Raw genomic sequence first — 22,893 nt, 5'->3', positions numbered from 1 at the left:
AAGGAGCCACTTGACAAGACGTGGACTCTAGTGTAGATAACTGTAGTAGTGGTGTGTACTACAGTGATTTCCAGCTTGCACGGGGATCTCACAGGTATGGCCCATACATACATACATTGCTCCAAGCTGGACCAATGTAACTAGGTAAAAACTGCCATACCTGGAAATCAGTTGCATATGAAAAGTATAAATCGTGGCCAGAGGTGAAGTTCCAATTGATCTTTATACAAATATCAGAATACCAGTATTTTTCTCTATAGCGGTCCTTTAAATGAACTGGCCTGATTTAGTCCTTTTGTTCCAGATGAAAGTCCATTTTGTCACATAAGCAGTTTCTCTGTAAACAGTCGGCTGCGCGTTGGTGAGCAGGTTTAATGTAAATACCACGCTGTTTTGCAATGCCTCCCATCTGATAAAGCCTAATAATCCATGTGGATACCTGATCCCAGGGTCCTGTGTTTGTGTACTTGTCAGTGGACAGGGGAGGGATGTTTCCTGGAAGTGCCCTGGAATCATTGGGCCTCTCTCCAGTGTGTTTGCAGCTCCCCCCAGCCCAGCATACTGAACAAGAAGCTGAGCTGAGCTCACAAACCCAGCAGTGTGCAGGCCAGGCTGTACCAGCCTCTGCCTCCTCTCTATAACGGAACATGATGTTATTCAGCTCAGTCTGTCTGATCCTGCTGGCTTCCACTCTACTGATGACCACGCTGTCGGAAGGACGAACGTGTAAGTGATCTCTTTTGTTATATCTTTGATTTGAACTTGTTTGCATTTATTGGGGTTGATTTACTAAAACTTGAGAGTGCAAATCTGGTGCAGCTGTGCATGGTAGCCAATCAGCTTCTAACTTCAGCTTGTTCAATGAAGCTTTAACAATAAAAACTGGAAGCTAATTGGTTTCTACGCAGAGCTTCATCAGATTTGGCACTCTCCGGTCTTAGTAAATCAACCCCACAATGCTGCCCACTAGGACCAAAGCCGACCACACACATCATGAGGCTTCCTGGCAATCCAACCAATCTGTTGTAGCTGGAATACGGCAAAATATTCTTCCTTTATTAAAATAGCCAACAGGAACACGTCCTATTTGGACATGTTTTGCAGTAGGCTTAACGCTTTCTCAAAGAATCTTATAATAACTCATGTAGGGGTTAATATATAAGCTATTAACAACTCATGGGCATTGGAAGTGATTACAACTGTTCAGGGATTTTACAATGTAATTCCTTAGAAGAGGGAACAATCCTTTATTTGCAAATGCGCTTAAATGTGCTAATAGTGCGAGTGATGTAATATGTTCTATGTGTATGATTGTATGGCTTTTGGGACATTGATCAGCAGATCTATAAACACAATTAACTATATATGTGTCCATCCATGAGCACTTAAGGCCTCCCTCACATGACCAAATCGGCAAGTATCTTTCAGAAAACCATGGCCAGGAGCCTAGCTGTGTGTAGGCACAGCAGCCAGTTACCCTGTACAAAGCGATGACAGGTAGCAGTCCACTGGTGTTTGGAAGTAATCACACAGAGAGCTATTACCTTTGGTTAGGACAGATGATTGGCTCTGGATGGAAGCTACTCGCTGTGATCACCTTTCCCTAACCGCAGGTTATCCGCGCCCTGTGCCATCACTTCCAATCACCGGTGGACAGCTGAACTCGCTGTTGGTCATAGCTTTGTACAGACATCCCAGAAGTGGGTGTTTGCACACACCTGGGCACCCACCTTTAGTTTTTCTGCAAGATACTGGCTACCCCACAAACGATTTGGCCTTGTAAAAGAAGCCTAAGCCCCTGTACACACGGTCGGACTAAGTTGTCGAAAAATCCGATCTTTCAGAACGTGATGACGTAATTTCGTTATGATGGGACTACATTCAGGCTAGTAGCCAATAACTTTGATGTAGGAATTTGATCTGATCATGCGTGGCACTTGGTCCGATCAAAATTCGCTACACATGATCGGAGTATGTCCGATCAAACCAGTTGGTCGGAAAATATTTCCAACATGTTGGAAAATTGGGTCAGACGGATATTCGGTCGGAATCAGTCCAATGCATACCACACACAGTCGGATTATCCGGCGACACGGTCCGATAGGACACATTCCGACGGATTCTCCGACCGTGTGTACAAGGGCTAAGGCAGGTCATAGATTATGCCATTTTCTTTCCTGCAACCACAGGATTGCTAAATTCCTCCATCAATTCTCCCATCATTGCCATTGGCAATAACTGCATGTAAAAATCCGAAGTGCTGTTTGTACCCACGTCCATCGATGGATGAACCTTCTATGACTTGCATATTAGCACCCATAGACAGCTCAAATTTTGGCAGACTCCTGCTGAATTTGCTGGAAGTGGTCTTGAAAGCAACACCCGGGTTGACAAAACTCAATTTAAAAAATTGACTACGCGTGGGTGGAAAATGATCTGCCAAACAGTAACTGCATCCTATTGCATTGGCAATGCTATTTTATTACCTGAATAAAATAGCTGGCAGGGGAGTCCCTCTATTCATTTTGTTTAGCAAGGACTAATGCCGTGTACACACAATCGGAATTTCCCACGTTCTTGGCGGTCGAAAGTCCAGCAAATTTTTGTGTGACCGTGTATATGCAAGCCAAGCTTGAGCGGAATTCCGTCGGAAAAACCATCCAAGATTTTTCCAACAGAATTCCGCTCAAGTTTGGCTTGCATACACACGGTCACACAAACGTTCGCTGAACTTTCGACCGTTAAGAACATGGTGACGTACAACACTACGACGAGCCAAGAAAATTAAGTATAATGCTTCCAAGCATGCTTCGAACTATTTCCGATCATGCGTAGGAATTTTGCGTGTCGGAATTGGTACAGACGATCGGAATTTCCGATCTGAACTTTTTCCGACCGAAAAATTGAGAACATGCTCCCAATCTTTTGCTGTCGGAAATTCGGCCAGCAAACGTCCGATGGAGCATGCACACGGTCACATTTTTTCCGACAAAAAGCTCTCATCAGTCTTTTGCTGACCAAAATTCAGATTGTGTGTACGCTGCATAAGCCAATTTCCTTTGTTAAGAGAGAAAATTGAGCCATGCACAGTTAGCTTAAGGTTGGCTACATGTGGTACAATTTTTACCAGTGATGTGACCAATTTCGGAAATGCCAGCGATACTTTGGCCTGCTGCTGCATTTATAAAAATTAGATTTCAACCCTTGAAAATTTGTTAACAGTGATTTTAAATTTTGAAATTTTCCCTGAGAAAGGGCAATGATAAGCGTACACTTACCAACTGTTGGGGGAAACTTGAAAATGGAGTGATACCCATTTCACAGAAATCAGTTTGTGGAGTTGCCTGCAAGATTGTCCGGTCAGCAGCCAAAATTAAAAACATCATGACTTGATCCAGGGTAAATATTGTGAGCCGAAAAGAGTTTGAATTTACAGATATTCAGACAGGTCTTAGAATGTTTACAGAAATTCAGGAGCAGCCTCCCGGTGGATTATGGTGATGGAGTGATATATATAAGAGCATTACACTCATCTTACTGTCTAATCCTACATACGATTGTGTATCCAGAGATCTAAGTGGATATCCAGCTGAGAGCTTAGACTATGGCCTGTAAACACTGATCAAGAGTTCGTGCCATGAATCCAGTGTGTTCCCTTATTGTTCACTCACATCCTGTTGTTTGTCACAGCTGCTTCTCAGTCCAAAACATGTGTTTTACCGAGACAGCTTCATTTCCTTTGTATTGTCAATAGCTGGCTTCATAGGAGGCTTTTGTGCTTTCATTTGCTGTTTTACTTTTGCCTGCCATTCATTACTCGACTTTTTGCAAGCATTGCAACAGATCTGAGTGTTACGTGTCCCAGCTGGCTAGAGCATAGAACATTTACCAGTGACAGTGCGTACTGAGAGATGGAACGATAACAGATACAGAATGTATACAGCAGCGGTGTCCAACCTTTTGACCTTCCTGGGCCACATTGGAAGAAGAGAAATTGTCTTTTGCCACAAATAAATAACACTAACAACAGGGATAGATGATGAGCAGAAAAAGTCGGGCAGATCACAAGTTAAAGCTGTAGTAAACCACCATGCTTTTTTTTTTTTAAACCTATGAGGTAAAGTTATAATGTGCTAGTATGTGTCGCATACTAGCACATTATGTGAAATTTACCGTAATCACTTGCCGACCGCTGCACGCCGTTATACGTCAGCACAGTGGCAGAGGTGGGCAAATGGGCGTACCCGTACGTCCCCTTTAAATGGCGGGGTTAGCGGGAGTGCGCGGACTCGATGTCCGCCGGTCTCCTGGCAATTCTGTCATGGAGCCGCAGAACGGGGGAAGTGCCTATATAAACAAGGCATTTCCACATTATGACTTGTGTCATGACAGATATCACTGTTCCCTGTCATCGGGAGCGGTGATCGCTGTCATGTGAGTTGTAGCCCACCACCCCTCCCCCCACAGTTAGAATCACTCCCTAGGACACACTTAACCTCTTGATCGTCCCCTAGTGTTTAACCCCTTCCCTGCCAGTGTCATTTACACACTACACAGTGCATTTTTATAGCACTGATCTCTGTATAATGATCCCAAAATAGTGTCAAAAGTCTCCGATGTGTCCGCCATAATATCGCAGTCATGATAAAAATCACTGCCTCCATCGCCGCCATTACTAATACAAAAAAAAATTATAATAATAATGCCATAAAAATATCCCCTATTTTGTAGACGCTATACCTTTTGTGCAAACCAATCAATATATGCTTATTGCATTTTTTTTTACCAAAAATATGTAGAACAATACATATTGGCCTAAACTGAGGAAAAAAAAAAATTTTTTTATATATTTTTTTGGGGGATATTTATTATAGCAAAAAGTAAAAAATATTGTTTTTTTTCAAAATTGTTGCTCTTTTTTGTTTAAAGCACAAAAAATTAAAATCACAGAAGTAATTAAATACCACCAAAAGAAAGCTCTATTTGTGGCAAAAAAAGGACGTCAATTTTGTTTGAGTGCAACGTCGCACAACCGTGCAATTGTCAGTTAAAGGGATGCAGTGCCGAATCACAAAAAAGTGCTCTGGTCAGGAAGGGGGTAAAATCTTCCGTGGCTGAAGAGGTTAAAGGGGATGTAAACCCCATTCATGAAATCTGAGTGGGGCACATGTATCTGCAGTGTTGACTTATCTCTCTCCAAAGCTCTGAGTCCCATGTCTTTCTGCTGCTCCGTTCCTCTGTTATCAGTATGATAACTTCTGATAAGCTCTCCGACACAGGAGATAAAAGCAGCTAAAAATTTGTGTCAGGGAACAAACTAAGACCCCTTTCACACTGAGGCATTTTTCAGGCGCTAAAGGGCTAAAAATAGTGCCTCTAAAGCACCTGAAAAACGCCTCCCTTGCAGCCCCAGTGTGAAAGCCCAAGTTTTTTCACACTGGAGCGGTGCGCTTGCAGGATGTTAGAAAAAATCCTGCAAGCAGCATCTTTGGAGCGATTTAGGAGCAGTGTTTTCACCGCTCCCCCACTGCCCCTTCCCATTGAAATGAATCAGCAGCACTGCTGAAGCGACTGCAAAGTGCTTCGGCAACGGCGCTTTTCGGGAGCATTTAAAAGTGTACCGCTAACAGCTGAAAAGCGTCAGTAAAACGACAGTAAATCTAGCTGGCCCGCTGGCAGTGTGAAAGGGGTCTTAGCCTTTGCACACACGGTAGGAAATTCCGACAACAAAATCTGTCGGATTTTGTTCGGACGGATTTTGTCCGAAACTTGTGTTGCATACACACGGTCGGACAAAGTTGTCGGAAAATCCGATCGTAAGTAACGTGATGACGTTATTTCGTTACGATAGGACTACGTTCAGGCTAGTAGCCAATAGCTTTGGTCTAGGAATTTGATCTGAGCATGCGTGGCACTTTGTCCGATCGGAATTCTCTACACACAATTGGACAAAGTCCGATCGGATCATGTTGTCGGAAAGTTTTATAGCCCAGCTCTAAAACTTTGTCCGTTGGATATTCCGAGGGAAACAGTCCAATGGAGCCCACACACAGTTGGATTATTCGACAACACGGTCCGATCTGACATTTTCCGTCGGAATGTCCGACCGTGTGTAAAAGGGCTTAGAGATAGATAAGCAGAGAGCTTGTTTTTTCACAATACAGCTCTGCAAGTTTCTTCATTCCTCTGCCTATGTGAAGAGGGGGTGTGTGCCTTTCCTCCAATCAGATCTCACAAAGTGTATGCCCAGACTCCCCTCCCACTGCTGAATGAGGAAGAAAGATCTGTAACATAATATGCACATTCTAAAGAATGTAGAAAGGAAAAACTGCAGATAAACATAAAACATATGTAGGGAGATTTGTTTCATCTCTGTGTATCATCTGAGGCTGTTCACTCCACTGGTATAGGAGAGGGTTTACATCCACTTTACAACAAAGCACTCCAGCAACGCACTCTCACCACTGGCAGGGCTTCCATCTTCACTTGTCTTCCTTCCGGGATTGCATCCTGCGGCCATCTTATTGGCTGTACCACAATGCTGTCACTATCACATATGCGCTCGGGAGCCGCTGTTAACAGCACAGGACTCTGAAGGAGCAGCCCAGGTTACTGTTCCTTCAGTGAGTGTATAGTGTATAGGCTAACCTATAGGTAAATGTCAGCCACTGAAGTTTACTTCCACCTTAACGATCAATGATATGGATAACGTACAATTTTATTTTTATTGTAATATTTTTTTATTGTAAAAGAAGGCAACATACTGCCCACGGGTGTCACCCGTCTGGCAGGTGTCACTCGGGTGCGACCCGCACCCCCTTCTGCCCACTCCCCCCAGAAATGCCACTGTGTTAATCATAACCCCTCCTTAAGCTCCTCTTCTCAAGAGAGAATAAATTCAGTTCCTCTAATCTTTCCTCATAGCTGAGTTCCTCCATGCCTCTTATCAGTTTGGTTGCCCTTCTTTGCACTTTCTTCAGTTCCCTGATATCCTTTTTGAGAACTGGTGCCCAAAACTGAACTGCGTATTCCAGATGAGGTCTTACTAATGATTTGTACATGAGAAAAAATTATATCTCGCTCTCGTCTCTGGAGTCCATACCTCTCTTAATACAAGAAAGGATTTTGCTTGCAGCTTGGCATTACATGTTATTATTAAGCTTATGAGCTACCAAAACCCCAAGATCCTTCTCCACTATGGATTCCCCCAGTTGTACTCCCCCTAGTATGTATGATGCATGCATAGTCTTAGCCCCCAAGTGCACATCTTTACATTTATCAACATTAAACCTCATGTGCTACAATGTTGCCCAATGAAACAGTGCATTGAGGTCGGCTTGTAAATTGGAGACATCCTATAAGGACATTATTCCACTCCAAAGCTTGGTGTCACCTGCAAAGACTGAATGGTACTATTAACCCCAGACCCTATATCATTGATAAATATAAAAAAAAATAAGGGTCCCCCACTGAACCTTGGGGTACACCACTGATAAACTTGTAGGACCATTCAGAGTAAGAATCATTAACCACTACTTTCTGAGTACTCTTAAGCACTCTTTATGTACACTCTACCCTGGCTTCCCAGTACTCTCATGTACTCCTCATGTACACTGTCTACCCTATACTCTTATATTCCCCTCATATATTCTCTACCCAATACTCTTATGTACTCCTTATGTACTCTCTACACAATACTCGTCCAGAGATATAATATACCCCGTGCACTCTTCGTGTACACTCTGCACCCAGCACTATCAGCCTGGTACTCTTATGTACTTATGTACGCTTGCTACCCAGTACCTTGTGTACTCCTATATACTTTGCACCCAGTACTCTTATGTACTAATGTATAAATTGCCCCTGGTACTCTCATGTACTCCTCATATACACTCTTTACCCAGTATTCTTATGAACTCCTCATGTATAATTTGCACCCAGTACTCTTATGTACCCCTCATGTATACTCTACACCTGGTACTCATATATTCTCCTCATGTAAACTTTGTAACTGGTGATACTCTTATACACTCCTCCTGTACACTAAGCACTTGGTACTTTTATGTATAACCTCATGTACGCGTTCTACCTGGTACCCTATGTACTACTCCCGTATACTTTGCACCTAGTACACTTACGTACACATGTATACCTTGTTCCCGGTACCCTTATGTATATTCTGGCCTGATAATCTTGTGCACTCATGTACATGCAACTCTGTGGGGTTAATTTACTAAAGGCCAAAAGACTGTGCACTCTACATGTGCAGTTGCTCCAGAGGTTAGTAAATTAGCAGAAGCTCTGCTCACTTCCATCATCCAATCATGTGCAAGCAAAAATTTTGTTTTTATTTTCCTTGCATGTAATTGGGTATTCTTTGCAAAGTGAAACCTTACCTCATTTATTAAGCTCTGGAGCAACTGCATTTTGCAAAGTGCACAGTCTATTTGCCTTTAGTAAATCAACCCCTGTGTGTCTGATTTAGAAAGGACTAGGGATGAGCCCGGTGTTTGATTCAAACCCATGTTCGAATTGAACATTGGTCGTTCGTTCGTTCGTTGAAAACAGAACTTTGTGGGCCATTCGCATCAAATTTGTGTGATACGAACGGCCCACAATGCACTGCGCCAGTCTCAGTGCATTGCTGGCTGCTGATTGGCCAAGCATGCACTGTGACCCCGCATGCTTGGCCAATCACAGCGCCGGCAGCGAGGAGAGCCATAATTGGCCACAGGTTGGATGCCTGTGGCCAATTATAGCTCAGGGGGTTTAGTACACGCCCCACACTATATAAGGCCGCCAGCGCGGCGGCCTTGTGTAGTGTGTTGCGGCGTTCATAGAAAGAAGGATAGGCAAGGACAGTGTCAGCTTTGCTTTGCTTCTTTAGATACCACTGTTCCAGTGAGTGTAGTGTTCAGGGAGAGAGCAGGATAGGCAGGGACAGTGTCAGCTTTGCTTTGCTTCCTAACCTAGCGCTGTTACAGTGGGAGAAATGTGCCTCCTGCACAGCATACATCTGAATCTACCCCCCCCCCCCCTCATTGCTGGTGTTGTGTAGTTCATTTGTGCAATACAGGCATCTGCCTAATATTCAGTCAGTGTAGTGTGCCTCCTGCACAGCATGCACCTGAATCTACTCCCTCGTTGCTGGTGTTGTGTAGTTCATTTGTGCAATACAGGCATCTGCCTAACATTAACACAACATATTTTGGGTGCGGGGTTCCCCTTAATATCCATACAAGACCGAAAGGGGCTGGTAATGGGCTGGGGTAGGGGGTGATGGGGTAGACATGCCATTTTTCTCAAAGATTTTTCTCCATATTGCCAGGACAAGACATTAATGAATAATTACTTAATTAATGCTTTAATAGCCGCCAGCAGTTTTAAATGGCTTTTTTTCCTTTACAAATGTCATTTTGTGCAGGGACTGTTCTAAACATGGGAAACACATGCCACTTCACAGGCATACTTTAGACACCCCCCATGTATGATATTTAAAGTAATATTTCACTTTTTGTTTCACTTTATGCCTCATTAAAATGATTGCTCCAGAAAAAACGTCAGTTTTTGAAACTTCTTTTTGCATTGATACATGTCCCCTGGGGCAGGTCCCAGGTCCCCAAACCCTTTTTAGGACAATAACATGCATATTGGTCGTTATAATTAGCACTTTAGATTTCAAACGTTCGCGTCTATTGTAATTAATAGGGTTCTAACGTTCGTGCGAACTTTCGGTCCGTTCGCAGGTTCTGGTGGGAACCAAACCGGGGGGTGTTCGGTTCATCCCTAGTAAGGACCCATTCACACTATGATGCACATAAAATAGCATCTCCATTGACCTGCAGTCACATGCATTTGTGCTCATTTTTATGCTTGTTCTTTGTTATGTTGCATTTTAAGGCACATCTCTGGAATACATACAGTATTAGGGTGAATATGTCACATAGAAAACTATTGTTCTCCTTGTGTCATTGCAGTTCACTGCATTCATCCAGTATGGAAAAACTCAGGTAAAATGAGAACACTTTCACCTCAATGAAACTGCATTTACTTCAATCATCAAATCATGTGCAATAGAAATTATGTTTTTAAAATGTTTTTAAAATTTCTCTGATTGGGTGTTCAAACTGAAACCGTTTTACCTGGCTTTGTTACCCAGGTACTTGTTTTTAGTTTGCCTTATTCCACCATGACACTGAAAATCACGGTCTACTCATCTTTTATAAGTCAGGAGCCACTGTATCAGCTTCGGGTGGCTGGGTCAGCATGAACCCACAATATAATGATGGGAACCTATGACATGGTTTCTATCAGCCTTAAGCCTGGTGCACACTATGAGTTGGGTTGAATGAAAAAAACAAACTGCCGGCTCCAGTGGGAGCCACTGTACTAACTATGCAAACTTAGTACAACGATCTGCTGATCTATTGTGTTCTGACAGTGGGATGGCTCCCCTGCCAGAACCCTTCCAATCAGCGCTCTCCACCATTGGTGGAGAGCGCTGATGGGAGTCAGTTGGCTGTTGGTTTTCCAACATGCTGGTCCGTTTGGCCGGCTTCTGACTGACAGAGTGGCATACACACGGACCGAATGTCGGACATTTTTTTTTTTAACCGCCCAAAGTTCCTGGGCATTCAGCCTGTGTGTACCCAGCTTCAACAATGGCAGTATGGTAGCCAACTATAAAGTAATAGTGAGTACCTCCAAGTGTTATGCCCTGTACACACGGTCAGATATTCCGATCACAAAATCTGTCAGTTTTTTTCCAATGGATTTTGTCCGAAACTTGTGTTGCATACACACGGTCAGACAAAGTTGTCGGAAAATCAGATAGTTTGGAACGTGATGGCGTCCGTTCATTTACGACGGGACTATGTTGAGTCTAGTAGCAAATAGCTTTGGTCTCATACTTTGATCTGAGCATGCGTGGCACTTTGTCCGATCGGGATTCTCTACAAAGGATTGGAAAAAGTCAAATCAGATTTTTTTTTTTGGATTTTCCGCCAATATAATCTGATCGGACCTTTTCCGTCTGAATTTCCGACCGTGTACAGGGCATTAGGAATTTTTGTTATTTTATGCAGATTTTGTAAAGTCTCTCTTAATTGATACCATTTTCTCCACATAAGCTTTTACTACCCGCGAACTGCATATGAACAGCAGCCACATGGGTCACAGAGGTGTGGTGATTTGACAAAGGAAGGGTGTTGGATTTCTTATGGCTCATCTTTCTTGGTGAGACATCTGTCAGATCAGAAGCCATTTTTCCAAAACACTGCTATTAATATCCAACACCTTGCAAGAATGGATTGGAAGACCCTTCTTGCATTTTGTTATATAAAGAAAGCCAGTACATGTAAGTTCATTACACTGGACATAATGGAGTTATTAGTAAGTGGGGGAGGAAAGGGATGTATGTAGAAGTAGACAAGCACCAAGATGAATAGGGAGAAGCGTTAACATTCCAGGCTTAGCTAATAACCCCCCCCATGCTCCTGACACCTTCCTCTCCTACACAAGGTCCTTTAGGGTCAGGATCATGTGAGGTTAATGGAACCCTCCACTGTAAATCCTACAGCTATTACTATGTACGTGCAGAAAGTTTTCATGTCTTTTCCTGACGATTGCATATCAAGCTACTTTGTAGCAATGATGTGTGAATAGCTTCTGTTTTATAAAGACATATGTTATTTTTCCGTTTTTTTTTTTTTTTCATTCATTTATTGTAGCTCAACTAGGAAATACTTAATACAGTGTGAAACGATATATAGTACATATCTGTGATAATTTATATATAAACTTATTAAAAAGTGAAATTCCTAATAGTTTGTATATATACATAAATAGATAAAAATGCGTAACCTAAAAGCACATTGGTGATTTGTTTTAGCACACGTTGCTGATGGAGAAGAATATATATATATATATATATATATATATAACAAGATTATATATATATATAGTATCTCACATTTTTTCAAATATTTTTTATATCTTTTCATTGAAATGAAAGAAATGATACTTTGCTACAATGTAAAGTAGTGAGTGTACAGCTTGTATAACAGTGTAAATTTGCGTTGCCCTCAAAATAACTCAGCACACATCCATTAACCTCCCTGGTGGTATGATTATGTCGGATTTTAGGTGCTGAAAGCGGTACAATGTTTTGCATGGAAATTTGGCATTTTATATTGTAGGCTTGTAATTCTTTGTAGGCCTGTAACTCACTTAAATCTGTCCAAACCAGAGTGTAGTAGACATCCCGGGTATGATAAAATTTGAAAAAAATAATTATAAATGAAAATATAATAAATAACTATAAATAATTATACCAAATAATAATATAATAATAATAATAAAAAATATTCAATAATGTAATCAAATCAAAAACACTGAAATTTGCTCAGTTGCAGAATTGTCACTGTCGTTACTTTTCAGTATTTGATGACGGATCTCCCCACAAATCGCTATCCCTCAATTCTACGAGTGATTCTAATTTATTATCACTGTTTTCTAGCTGGTCTAAAACCACTTTTGATGTAAAGTGACAGTTTTGTTTGCTATGGACAATCTCCAGTTTCCAGGCAGAAAGAACAATATTTATAATATAAAACTACATTAAGGGCACTGGGCAGACCACTAGGGACAAAAGGGATGTGAAATAATTTCATAAAGTATAATGTAATCTGTAAGATTGCATTATACTGTATGTAATGTGTGTGTTGCAACGCTCCCAGGGAACGGAGCCCGGCTCCATGATAGATCGAGCAGAGGACGAGCCACTCGCACTGTGGGGGAGAAATCACTGGATCCAGGGGATAAGGTAAGCATACTCATCCTGGATTCTGTGATGCAATCCCGAGTCTGGTTTGGGGGGTTACCGCTAATGGTTATGAATTTTCACCCCCAGCCAGATTCGGGAATACCGCCAGGGAGTTAATGTCTAAACTGCTGGCAACAAAAGTGAGTACACCCCTAAGGGAAAATATCAAAAATTGGGCCCAATTAGCCATTTTCCCTCCCAGTGTCATGTAACTCGTTAGTGTTACAAGGTCTCAGGTGTGAATGGGGAGCAGGTGTGTTAAATTTGGTGTTATTGTTCTCACTGTCTCATACTGGTCACTAGAAGTTCAACATGGCAGCTCATGGCAAAGAACTCTCTGAGGAACTGAAAAAGAATTGTTACTCTACATAAAGATGGCCTAAGCTATAAGAAGATTGCCAAGACCCTAAAACTGAGCTCCAGCACTGTGGCCAAGACCATACAGCAGTTTAACAGGACAGGTTCCACTCAGAACAGGCCTCGCCATGGTCGACCAAAGAAGTTGAGTGCACGTGCTCAGCGTTATATCCAGAGGTTGTCTTTGGGAAGACGTATGAGTGCTGCCAGCATTGCTGCAGAGATTGAAGGGGTGGGGGGGGGGGGGTCAGCATGTCAGTGCTCAGACCATACGCTGCACAAGGCATCAATTTGGTCTGCATGGCTGTCGTCCCAGAAGGAAGCCTCTTTTAAAGAAGATGCACAAGAAAGCCTGCAAACAGTTTGCTGAAGACAAGCAGACTTATACACACGATCAAGCAATCTGGTGGAAAAGTCCGGCGGACTCAAGTCCGCTGGACAATCTGCCCGTGTGTAGGCTCCGGTGGACTTTTTTTTACCCAAAAGTCCGGCAGAATAAGAAAGTAGTTTTGCACACCAATCTGTCCACATTTCGGCGGACAGTACGGCCGTGTGTGTGCCAGTCTGTTGTACTTTTGAAATGAATGGACTTTTCCCGCCCGGAGAAAAGTCCGCTCATTTTGAGCGCGGCTCCAGGTAGCCGGGGCCAGCGAAGGAGGCGTCGCTGGTCCCGTCACCTGGTATGGACTTAAAGGGAAATCCCTATGCTGAAAAATCCAGAGGATGCTGGGACTGTGACATCATAATGGGCAGGGACATCATCCAGTGATGTCCCTATTTAAAGAGGAAGTAAACCCTTCCAAACAACTTGGACCTACAGGTAAGCCTAGATTAAGGCTTACCTGAAGGTCCAAGCAATATCTCCTAAACCTATATGGTTTAGGAGATATTTGCCCGAAAATGGGCACCGAATGGATTTGCCTAATTTGTCGACTCCCGTGCGCATGCGCGGGAGTGACGTCATCGCGGCTTCGCCGAGTGGCAGCGGCGGAGCTGCGAGACGCGACTCCCGTGCGCATGCGCGGGAGTGACGTCATCGCGGCTTCGCCGCTGTGATTCGTCGGAGCTGCGAGACGCCACCAGCAACATGGATGCGGTGGACTACAGGGTTCAGCGGCGACTTCGCTGGCTCCTGTGTCAGGTAAGTGACACATAATGAGCTACTATGCGATGCATAGTAGTCCATTATGCTTTACCTTTGCAGGGAAAAAAAGAGGAAGTAAACCCATCAGGGTTTACTTCCTCTTTAAGTCGCCGCACGCCGTGTGTCCTGTCATAGTGACCGGAGACAGCGACGAGGCAACATCTCCAGAAGAGAAGAACAGAAGACGGCGACAGCGGCAGCAGCGACAGAAGACCGGGCCACCGCTTGCAAAAGAGCTAGAAGAAGGCGCGGTGGCCCGGCAAGAAGAACCGAAGAGGGGGACAAAACCCCCAAAGTCGGAAGAAGAGGACAGCAGCGCAGAAGAAAGCCAGGCTTTTCCGCTAGTGAAAGAGCTAGCAAAAGAGCAGAAGATAGCGGAGGAGTCCGGCAAGAAGACCCACGAAGACGGAAGAAGACCCCCGGAGCTGTGCAATAAACTATTTTAACCCTTGTGTGTTGTGTTTTTTTTTTCTTCTTTTTTTCACAGGTGAATGGGTACATTGTACCCCATACTCATTCACATAGGGTGTGCTAAAAAAAACAACACAAGATACTAGCGCTTTAAAAGATACTGGTGTGTCCTTTTCAGTTCAGTCTGTATTGTTCATTAAAATAAATTCAAAACAGTTTTTATCAAAGCAAGATGTTTTTAAAAAAAGTTATCTGAGAAAACAGTACTTGGAATTTGCTGAAAATCCAGAAAGGTTGCTTGCTGTCCTTAGAGGATAAGGGATGTATGTGCACAATCACCTGCGGCAGCTGCTTCTTTAGAGTGAAGTCATCTCATGAATAGGATACCAATAAAGGAATATATAGAAGAGCGCCAAATCAGTAAAAAGTTCATTTATTTTATACAATTAATAAAAGTCTCACTTACATCCATAATTATTATTGTCCTCCGTTTGATAGTCAAATCACTGTTCCCTTTCGCTGGTGCTGTTACTGGATGAATCCTCCTCCACAGCGCGCTAGGGGAAGTTCTGCTGTGTTCTGTGATGCACAGAGACTCAGACTGGCTCGTAGACAGCGTGTGACGTCAGCCTGGGGGGTACCCAAAAGCACAACGCGTTTCTGAGCTTGCGCAAGCCTCGTTCGGGCATGCGCGCTCCTTTCTCAAGTGCAGGTATAGGCAATGCTGCAGTGGACTGCTCTTAAATAGGAGAGTGAATAGATAATGACAGACAAGATAGCAATTAACCCTATAATCGATGCAAGCTGGTTGAGAGGGTTATACTAATGATAATACTATGGCAAGTGAGTAAAATATATGGTAACGAAGGTGAACTTGAAAAAGGTGAAAAGTTTTAGAGAAGAGTTATATATATAGGGAACAAAGAATGTATGTATAAAAGAGTTGTGGAAAATGAACAGAAATGAAAAAAACAATGAAAATGAAAAAAATTTAAAATAAATAAAAATAAAATACATTTTTGCAAAAATACTAATAAAATTAATAATGATAATAATAATAATAATAACAAAAATAGTGATAATAATGGAAATAAAATAAAAGTAAAAATAAAAATGAAAATAAAGATGAAAATGAAAATGTAAATAATAATAATAATATTAATAATAATAATAGGAATAAAAATTATAATAATAAAAATAAAGATAAATATAAAAATAAAAAAATAAACATGAAAATAACTATAAATATAAAGATGGTAATAGTAAGTATATTTATAGGTGGTAGGTAATTTTGGATCTCAAAAGTATTGATAATAGGCCAAATTGAGGAATGCCTATAGAGACGTTGATAACAACTAAAGGCTTGAATAATGTGGACATGGTAATCATAATGATAACAACAACAATAGTAGTAATAGCAATAATGCTACCACCATTACTCTTACTACTAATCAATATTGACTGGTTGGAGGTATTATAAATGAAGAAATAACTTCATGTTAATAGCATATGATCATGAGCCCAGTTACAGATAAGTACGACTTAGTCGCATTTTTAAACGCACGACAATGATGTTGATGGTGGAGATACAAGATCAATATATCACAATTGTATGTGAAAACTCACGTCAAGATTGATAGAGGTGATGCGATTAAATTATGTTTAAAAGATATGTGTATAAAAAGGTATATGTATAAAGGAGGAAGGAAGGGTAATTGTTTACGAGCCTTCACAGTTAAAATATATACCCAAGTTCTGTGTGTACAGAAACGGAGAGATCAAACATAATTATATAAAAATCATATACATAAAAAGGAGAAATCACATACATAAAAACAAGGTATTCCATATGCATATATATACCAAGGAGAGGAGGGGAAGGGTATTGGCATTGGGATCGCAGTCCTTCCAGGAGAGAAACGAGGAGAGAAATGACAACAACAATAGTAGTAATAGTAATAATGCTACCACTACCACCACTACTACTACTAATAAATCTTGACTGGTTGGAGGTATTATAAATGAAGAATAAACTCATGATGATAACATATAATCATCAGCCCAATTACAGATAGATGGATGTAAGTGAGACTTTTATTAATTGTATAAAATAAATGCACTTTTTACTGATTTGGCGCTCTTCTATATATTCCTTCATTCACATAGGGTGGGGGGCTGGGATCCGGGGCCCCCTTATTAAAGGGGGCTCACGGATTCTGATAAGCCCCCTGCCCGCAGACCCGGACAACCAACGGCCAGGTTTATCGGGCAGAGGCCCTTGTCCTCATCAACATGGGGACGAGGTGCTTCCCCAAGGCACCCCGCATGTTGAGGGCACGTGGCCTGGTAAGGCTCAGGAGGGGGGGTGCTCGCTCGTCTCCACCCCCTTTCCTGGCCGGCCGGGTAGCGTGCTCGGATAAGGGTCTGATATGGACCTGGGGGACCCCCACACCGATTTTTCGGCGTAGGGATTCCCCTTTAATTCCATACCAGGTGACGGGACCAGCGACGCTTACTTCGCTGGTCCCGGCTACTTGGAGCCGTGCTCAAAATGAGCGGACTTTCCTCCATGTGTGGGCGAGTCCGTTCATTTCAAAAGTACGGCGCACGTAGTACGCCGTATTTAGTCCGCTGCAAAAGTACCGTGTGTGGGCAGGTAGCTCGTTTGGAAAATTCGGCGGGCAGTCCGGCGGACAGTCCGGCGGACAGTCCACCAGACTAAGTCCGCCGGATAGTCTGCTACATGTGTACGCGGCATAAGGATATGGATTACTGGAACCATGTCCTGTGGTCTAATGAGACCAAGGTAAACTTATTTGGTTCAGATTGTGTCAAGCGTGTGTGGCGGCAACCAGGTGAGGAGTACAAAGACAAGTGTATCTTGCCTACAGTCAAGCATGGTGGTGGAGTGTTGTGGTCTGGGGCTGCATGAGTTGAGCTGGGGAGCTACAGTTCATTGAGGGAATCATGAATGCCAACATGTAATGTGACATACTGAAGCAGAGCATAATCCCCTTCCTTCTGAGACTGGGCCACAGGGCAGTATTCCAACATGATAATGATCCCAAACACACCTCCAATACAACCACTGCCTTGCTAAAGAACCTGAGGGTAAAGGTGATGGACTGACAAAGCATGTCTCCAGACCTAAACCCTATTAAGTATCTATATAGCATCCTTAAACAAAAGGTGGAGGAGCACAAGATCTCTAACATCCACCAGCTCAGTGATCATCATCATGGAGGAGTGGAAGAGGACTATGGCAACCTATGAAGCTCTGGTGAACTCCATGCCCAAGAGGGTTAAGGCAGTGCTGGGAAGAAATGGTGGCCACACAAAATATTGACACTTTGGGCCTAATTTGGACATTTTCATTTAGGGGTGTACTCACTTTTGTTGCCAGCAGTTTAGACAATAATGACTGTGTGTTGAGTTATTTTGAGGGGACGGCAAATTTACACTGTTATACAAGCTGTAAACTCACTACTTAACAGTGTAGCAAAGTGTAATTTCTTCAGTGCTGCCACATGAAAAGATATGAAATATTTACAAAAATGTGAACTTTTGTGAGATACTGTATATATGTATACAGGCTACGTTCCCTGCGAGCGTCACGACGCACAGGTGAGGAGCCCGTCGACAAATTCAAAAATATTTAAAATCATAATATATACAGTACATTGTAAACTTACAGATTACATTACTGTATGAAATTATTTCACATCCCTTTTGTCCCCAGTGCTTTGTCCAGTGCCCTGCATGCAGTTTTATATGATATATACTGTTCTTTCTTCCTGGAAACTTAAGATTGTCCATAGCAACCAAAAAGTGTCCCTTTACGTCAAAAGTGGTTTTAGACCAGCTATAAAACAGCCATAGTAAATTAGAACACTTGCAGAATTGAGTAAATTTGAATAAATTAATCAATATACGCTTATTGCTATTTTTTTTTACCAAAAAATTGTAGAAGAATAAATATCGACCTAAACTGAGAAAGAAATTTGTTTGTTTTTTTATATATTTTTGGGGGGAATTTATTATAGCAAAAAGTAAAAAATATTGCTTTTCAAAATTGTCGCTCTTTTTTTGTTTATAGCGCAAAAAATAAAAACCCGCAGAGGTGATTAAATACCACCGAAAGAAAGCTCTATTTGTGGGAAAAAAAGGACATCAATTTTGTTTGGGTACAACATTGAATGACCGCGCAATTGTCAGCTAAAGCGACGCAGTGCCGATTCACAAAAAATGTTCTGGTCAGGAAGGGGGTAAAATCTTCTTGGGGCTGATTGGTTAACATGTTTTTCGCCCATTACAAATTGAACTGTTTATACTGCGCATAAGTGACCCAGAAGCACAAAATCGATGAGAAACTGACTAATATATGTCCTATGAATGATTTATCATTCAAAATTTGATCATTACATGATGGCAATACTATTTCCTCTCACGACCGTGTGTTCATTTTTCTATTTTTCAACTGGTGTATGGCAAGCATTAGTTGAACAGTTCTGATTGTGTCCCAGTACTATGCCAAATGCTCAGCTTGTTGTGGGCCTAGGATGGTTTTGCCTCAACACTAGGTTAAAAATTAGGAACCATCATCCTAAAAATTGCATAATGAAGGAGGGGAAGGGGATTGAACAAGGGCTACTCCAAATGTATATTGGCTCTTAATCACCCAGGGGGAGCACCCAGTTCAGGTTGTCTCAGCTATGCCGTCTGTTGCCCCCTCGGGTCCTTGTTGGTGAGTCGCACTGGTTCAACTTAATACTCTAATGCTATCATGTATTTGTTGTTTGAGTTTTTGATTCATTGTTACTATAATCTTGTATTGTATTGCTCTTAGATGTGTGGGTTGACGCCTCCTGAGGAAGCGGCACTGGCCGTGAAACTAGTCAAGGTTTGCGTCAATACCAACACCACTTGTACCTCCAACATATCTGTGGAGGCCTCTACCAATGAATATTTAATGTACTATATTTGTAACAATTATGTTGATGTTTGTGTTGTAATTTATGGATATTGTTGTACAATTTCAAATAAATATTATTTTTATTAATACCTTTCCTTACATCACTGGGTACCGCAATAGTCAAACGTTCTCTGGGTGATTAAGGGCCAGTATACATTTGGAGTAGCCCTTGTTCAATCTCCTTCCCCTCCTTCATTGTTGTGGGCCTAAATGATAAGAGCTAGTGTAGTAAGGTAAGGTATAACATTATAAATATGACTGTGCTCTTGATAAATCTTAATTTACTACTGTTGAGAATGTCTTTAGTGTTCAATCAAGTTTCACATTTCATTTTCTGGGCAAATGAAACATGAAATTAAATTGGCTTATATGGGCAGGGTCTCTGTTTTTGAGTAGAACTTTCTTATATTCAGTTTTTGTAAGTATAGTCAGTAGTGTTGGAAGTGTTACTGATAGCATAAAATGGATGGCAAATGGTTTTTCCCATGCAGACTATGGAAATTAGAGCCAAACTCTGATATGGACACAACACCACACAGTAATAACCCCATGAAAGAAATATGTGTGCTGCCATTTCTTTCCTTCTTCTGCAGGTTACCTTGCTGTTATGCTGTTATGCTGATGATATACAGTACTTTCTGAGCCCCTAACCTGGAACAAGATACGGTAGCAGATCAAGTGTTCTGATTTCACTCTGGATTTATTTGCTATCTAATCGATCCCTGTCAAAGACTCAAAAAACTTAGCCAAATGATTGTTATTTTAGCCAAGCATAAAATAGATTAAAGTATAACTTAAAGCAAATTTTGTTTGTTTGTTTTGGATACAGTGGAGAGGGTTCAGAACAGTCATTATTTATTGCTGACTGTGGCTCCGATAGGAAGATTTAACCTCTCAAATTGGTCCTGTTTACCGTTCTCATCAAAAGTGAAAGTAAAAGAAAATCCTAAATATTGGGTTGTCCCCAGAAAAGTAATAGAGGGTAATTTTTCCAATGGGGGGCAGCAGTTCTGGTGACCCCAAAGCAATTCCCTTAATTTGCAGGGATTTTATCCCACTTCCTGTTTTGGGTATGGGACAGGAAGTGAAGGGAATTCTCCACAATGGCTGGAAAAAATATGACAGGGGTTAACCCTCCCTTACTCTATTCAAAATCGAAAAACAGGTTTTTCTTTCAGTTCAAAGGAAATTAGTACTGGCAACCAATATATTGACCTATGGCTTGTTCTGCTTTCTTCCGTTAGCCAAAAGCATACTGCTTGGTTAGTCAGCTGCCTTAGACCTAGTGTGTGTAAAAAAAGACTGTGATAAAGCTCTTAGACTGTAAGCTCCTTTGGGGCAGGGAATGGGGTAACAAGTTTAAATTTCTCTAGGCCCCTCGCACAGGTGAAGCATCCAGTCCCACTGCAGGCAGCCTGTCAAGGTCTATGGCAGGCTGCAGTTAGATGGGACTAAACACTGTACCCAGTGGTACCGATATGTAGGGCCCTTTCCTTAATGTACTGTTATATTTAGTGGAACTATATTAGTGATTAAAGACATTATCTGGCTTTTTTGCCCTCTGGTATGCAGAAGTACATCCAGTTGGCAGATGACTTGAAGACTGAGACTACAACAGCTCAGTGCACCATGAAGCCCCTATGTGGTCTGGACTGTTATTATGAAACGCCTGCGGTTTTGAAGAACCAGCATCTGCCCTCTGCAGGCTCCTTTGCCTTCCGGCAATGACAGCTGTCTCCATAAAACTCATGTTGTTATTTATCTATTTCTGTATTATGCTTGGCCGTCAAAGCAATTATGTTACAGAGGTTTAAAATGATTAAATTGCTGGATAAACAAGAAGATAAGAGGCACTTGCAGGGGGCAGAAAGTTAAGTCAGCACCAAATCATTTAGCACTTTTTTTTAGTCAGATAAACAGACACCATCATGGTTCATGTATTATGACTAAACTATCAAGGTGACTGAAGCTGAAACAGATTCCTCCACCCACACTCTACAGATCAATGAATCCTCCTGCTTGGCTATCATATGCTGATTGGATGCAGCCGCTGTTTGAACAACAATTTTCCTCTCAGCTCCTTTGAATTTCGAAAGTGAATTTCAGACGGTTCACCAAGAACCGGATAAAATTGGAACAATATATGACAAGCTTAAGACAGGTTCTCTTGACAGGGCATTCCCCTACTATCAATACATACCTCTCCCCTACTCCATTGCCACTCTGTTCATTTGTCAGTCTTCACATATACTCTGTACTTCTGGGTATAAGGGAGAACGTGACCTCCTTTCCTTCTTGGCATGATGCAGTGCAGACCTGAGTGGCCAATCCTCATGCACCATTCCATAGCCGGTGTGCTCCTGCAGGAGAATAAGACCCTGAGAGAGCACAGGAATGGCATTAGTGGATAAGCAGGTGGACCTGTATTTTTACTGTTAATGGGCAAAAGCATTAGATTCCCTTTAGTCCACTCACATGGATGCCTGGCACTGTACAACATCAAAATTGGGTATATTTGCCTGCCAGGGAGCAAAGCCGCTCCCTACAGCTGCCCATAGAAATCAATTACAGGATGTGGCTTTATGTGGTTATACGTTGGTACTTGTGTAAGCCCATGTATGTTGTACAGATATACAGTGCATCTGGAAAGTATTCACAACGCTTCACTTTTTCCACATTTTGTTGTTACAGGCTTATTCAAAAATTGATTAAATTCATTATTTTCTTCAAAATTCTACAAACAATACCCCATAATGACAACGTGAAAGAAGTTTGTTTGAAATCTTTGCCAATTTAGTACAAAAAAAAAAAATCACATGTACATAAGTTTTCTTTGCCTTTGCCATGACACTCAAAATTAAGCTCAGGTGCATCCTGTTTCCACTGATCATCCTTGAGATGTTTCTACAACTTGATTGGAGTCCACCTGTGGTTAATTCAGTTGATTGGACATGATTTAGAAGGGCACCCACCTGTCTATATAACAGGTAACAATGCATGTCAGAGCACAAACCAAGCCATGAAGTCCAAGGGATTGTCTGTAGACCTCCAAGACAGGATTGTGTCAAGGCACAGTACTGGGGAAGGGTACAGAAAAATTTCTGCAGCATTGAAGATCCCAATGATCACAGTGGCCTCCGTCATCCGTAAATAGAAGAAGTTTGGAACCATCAGGACTCTTCTTAG

General features: G+C 41.9%; 1 protein-coding gene across 1 annotated transcript in view; it reads left to right on the top strand.

The window, feature by feature from the left end:
• The first annotated feature begins 471 nt into the window (after positions 1-471).
• The window catches only part of PROS1 (protein S), a 125,582-nt gene continuing 103,160 nt past the window's right edge, over positions 472-22,893 (top strand). The window contains exon 1 of the mRNA XM_077480168.1: positions 472-726. Coding sequence (XP_077336294.1) covers positions 648-726 — 79 coding nt within the window. The 5' untranslated portion in view covers positions 472-647. The remainder of the gene's footprint in view (positions 727-22,893) is intronic.

This window comes from Lithobates pipiens, unplaced genomic scaffold (assembly GCF_037356315.1).
Source record: "Lithobates pipiens isolate NorthernLeopardFrog02 unplaced genomic scaffold, aLitPip1_a1.2 Scaffold_16, whole genome shotgun sequence".
NCBI lineage: Eukaryota > Metazoa > Chordata > Amphibia > Anura > Ranidae > Lithobates > Lithobates pipiens.
This window is presented reverse-complemented; position numbering and strand designations above follow the sequence as displayed.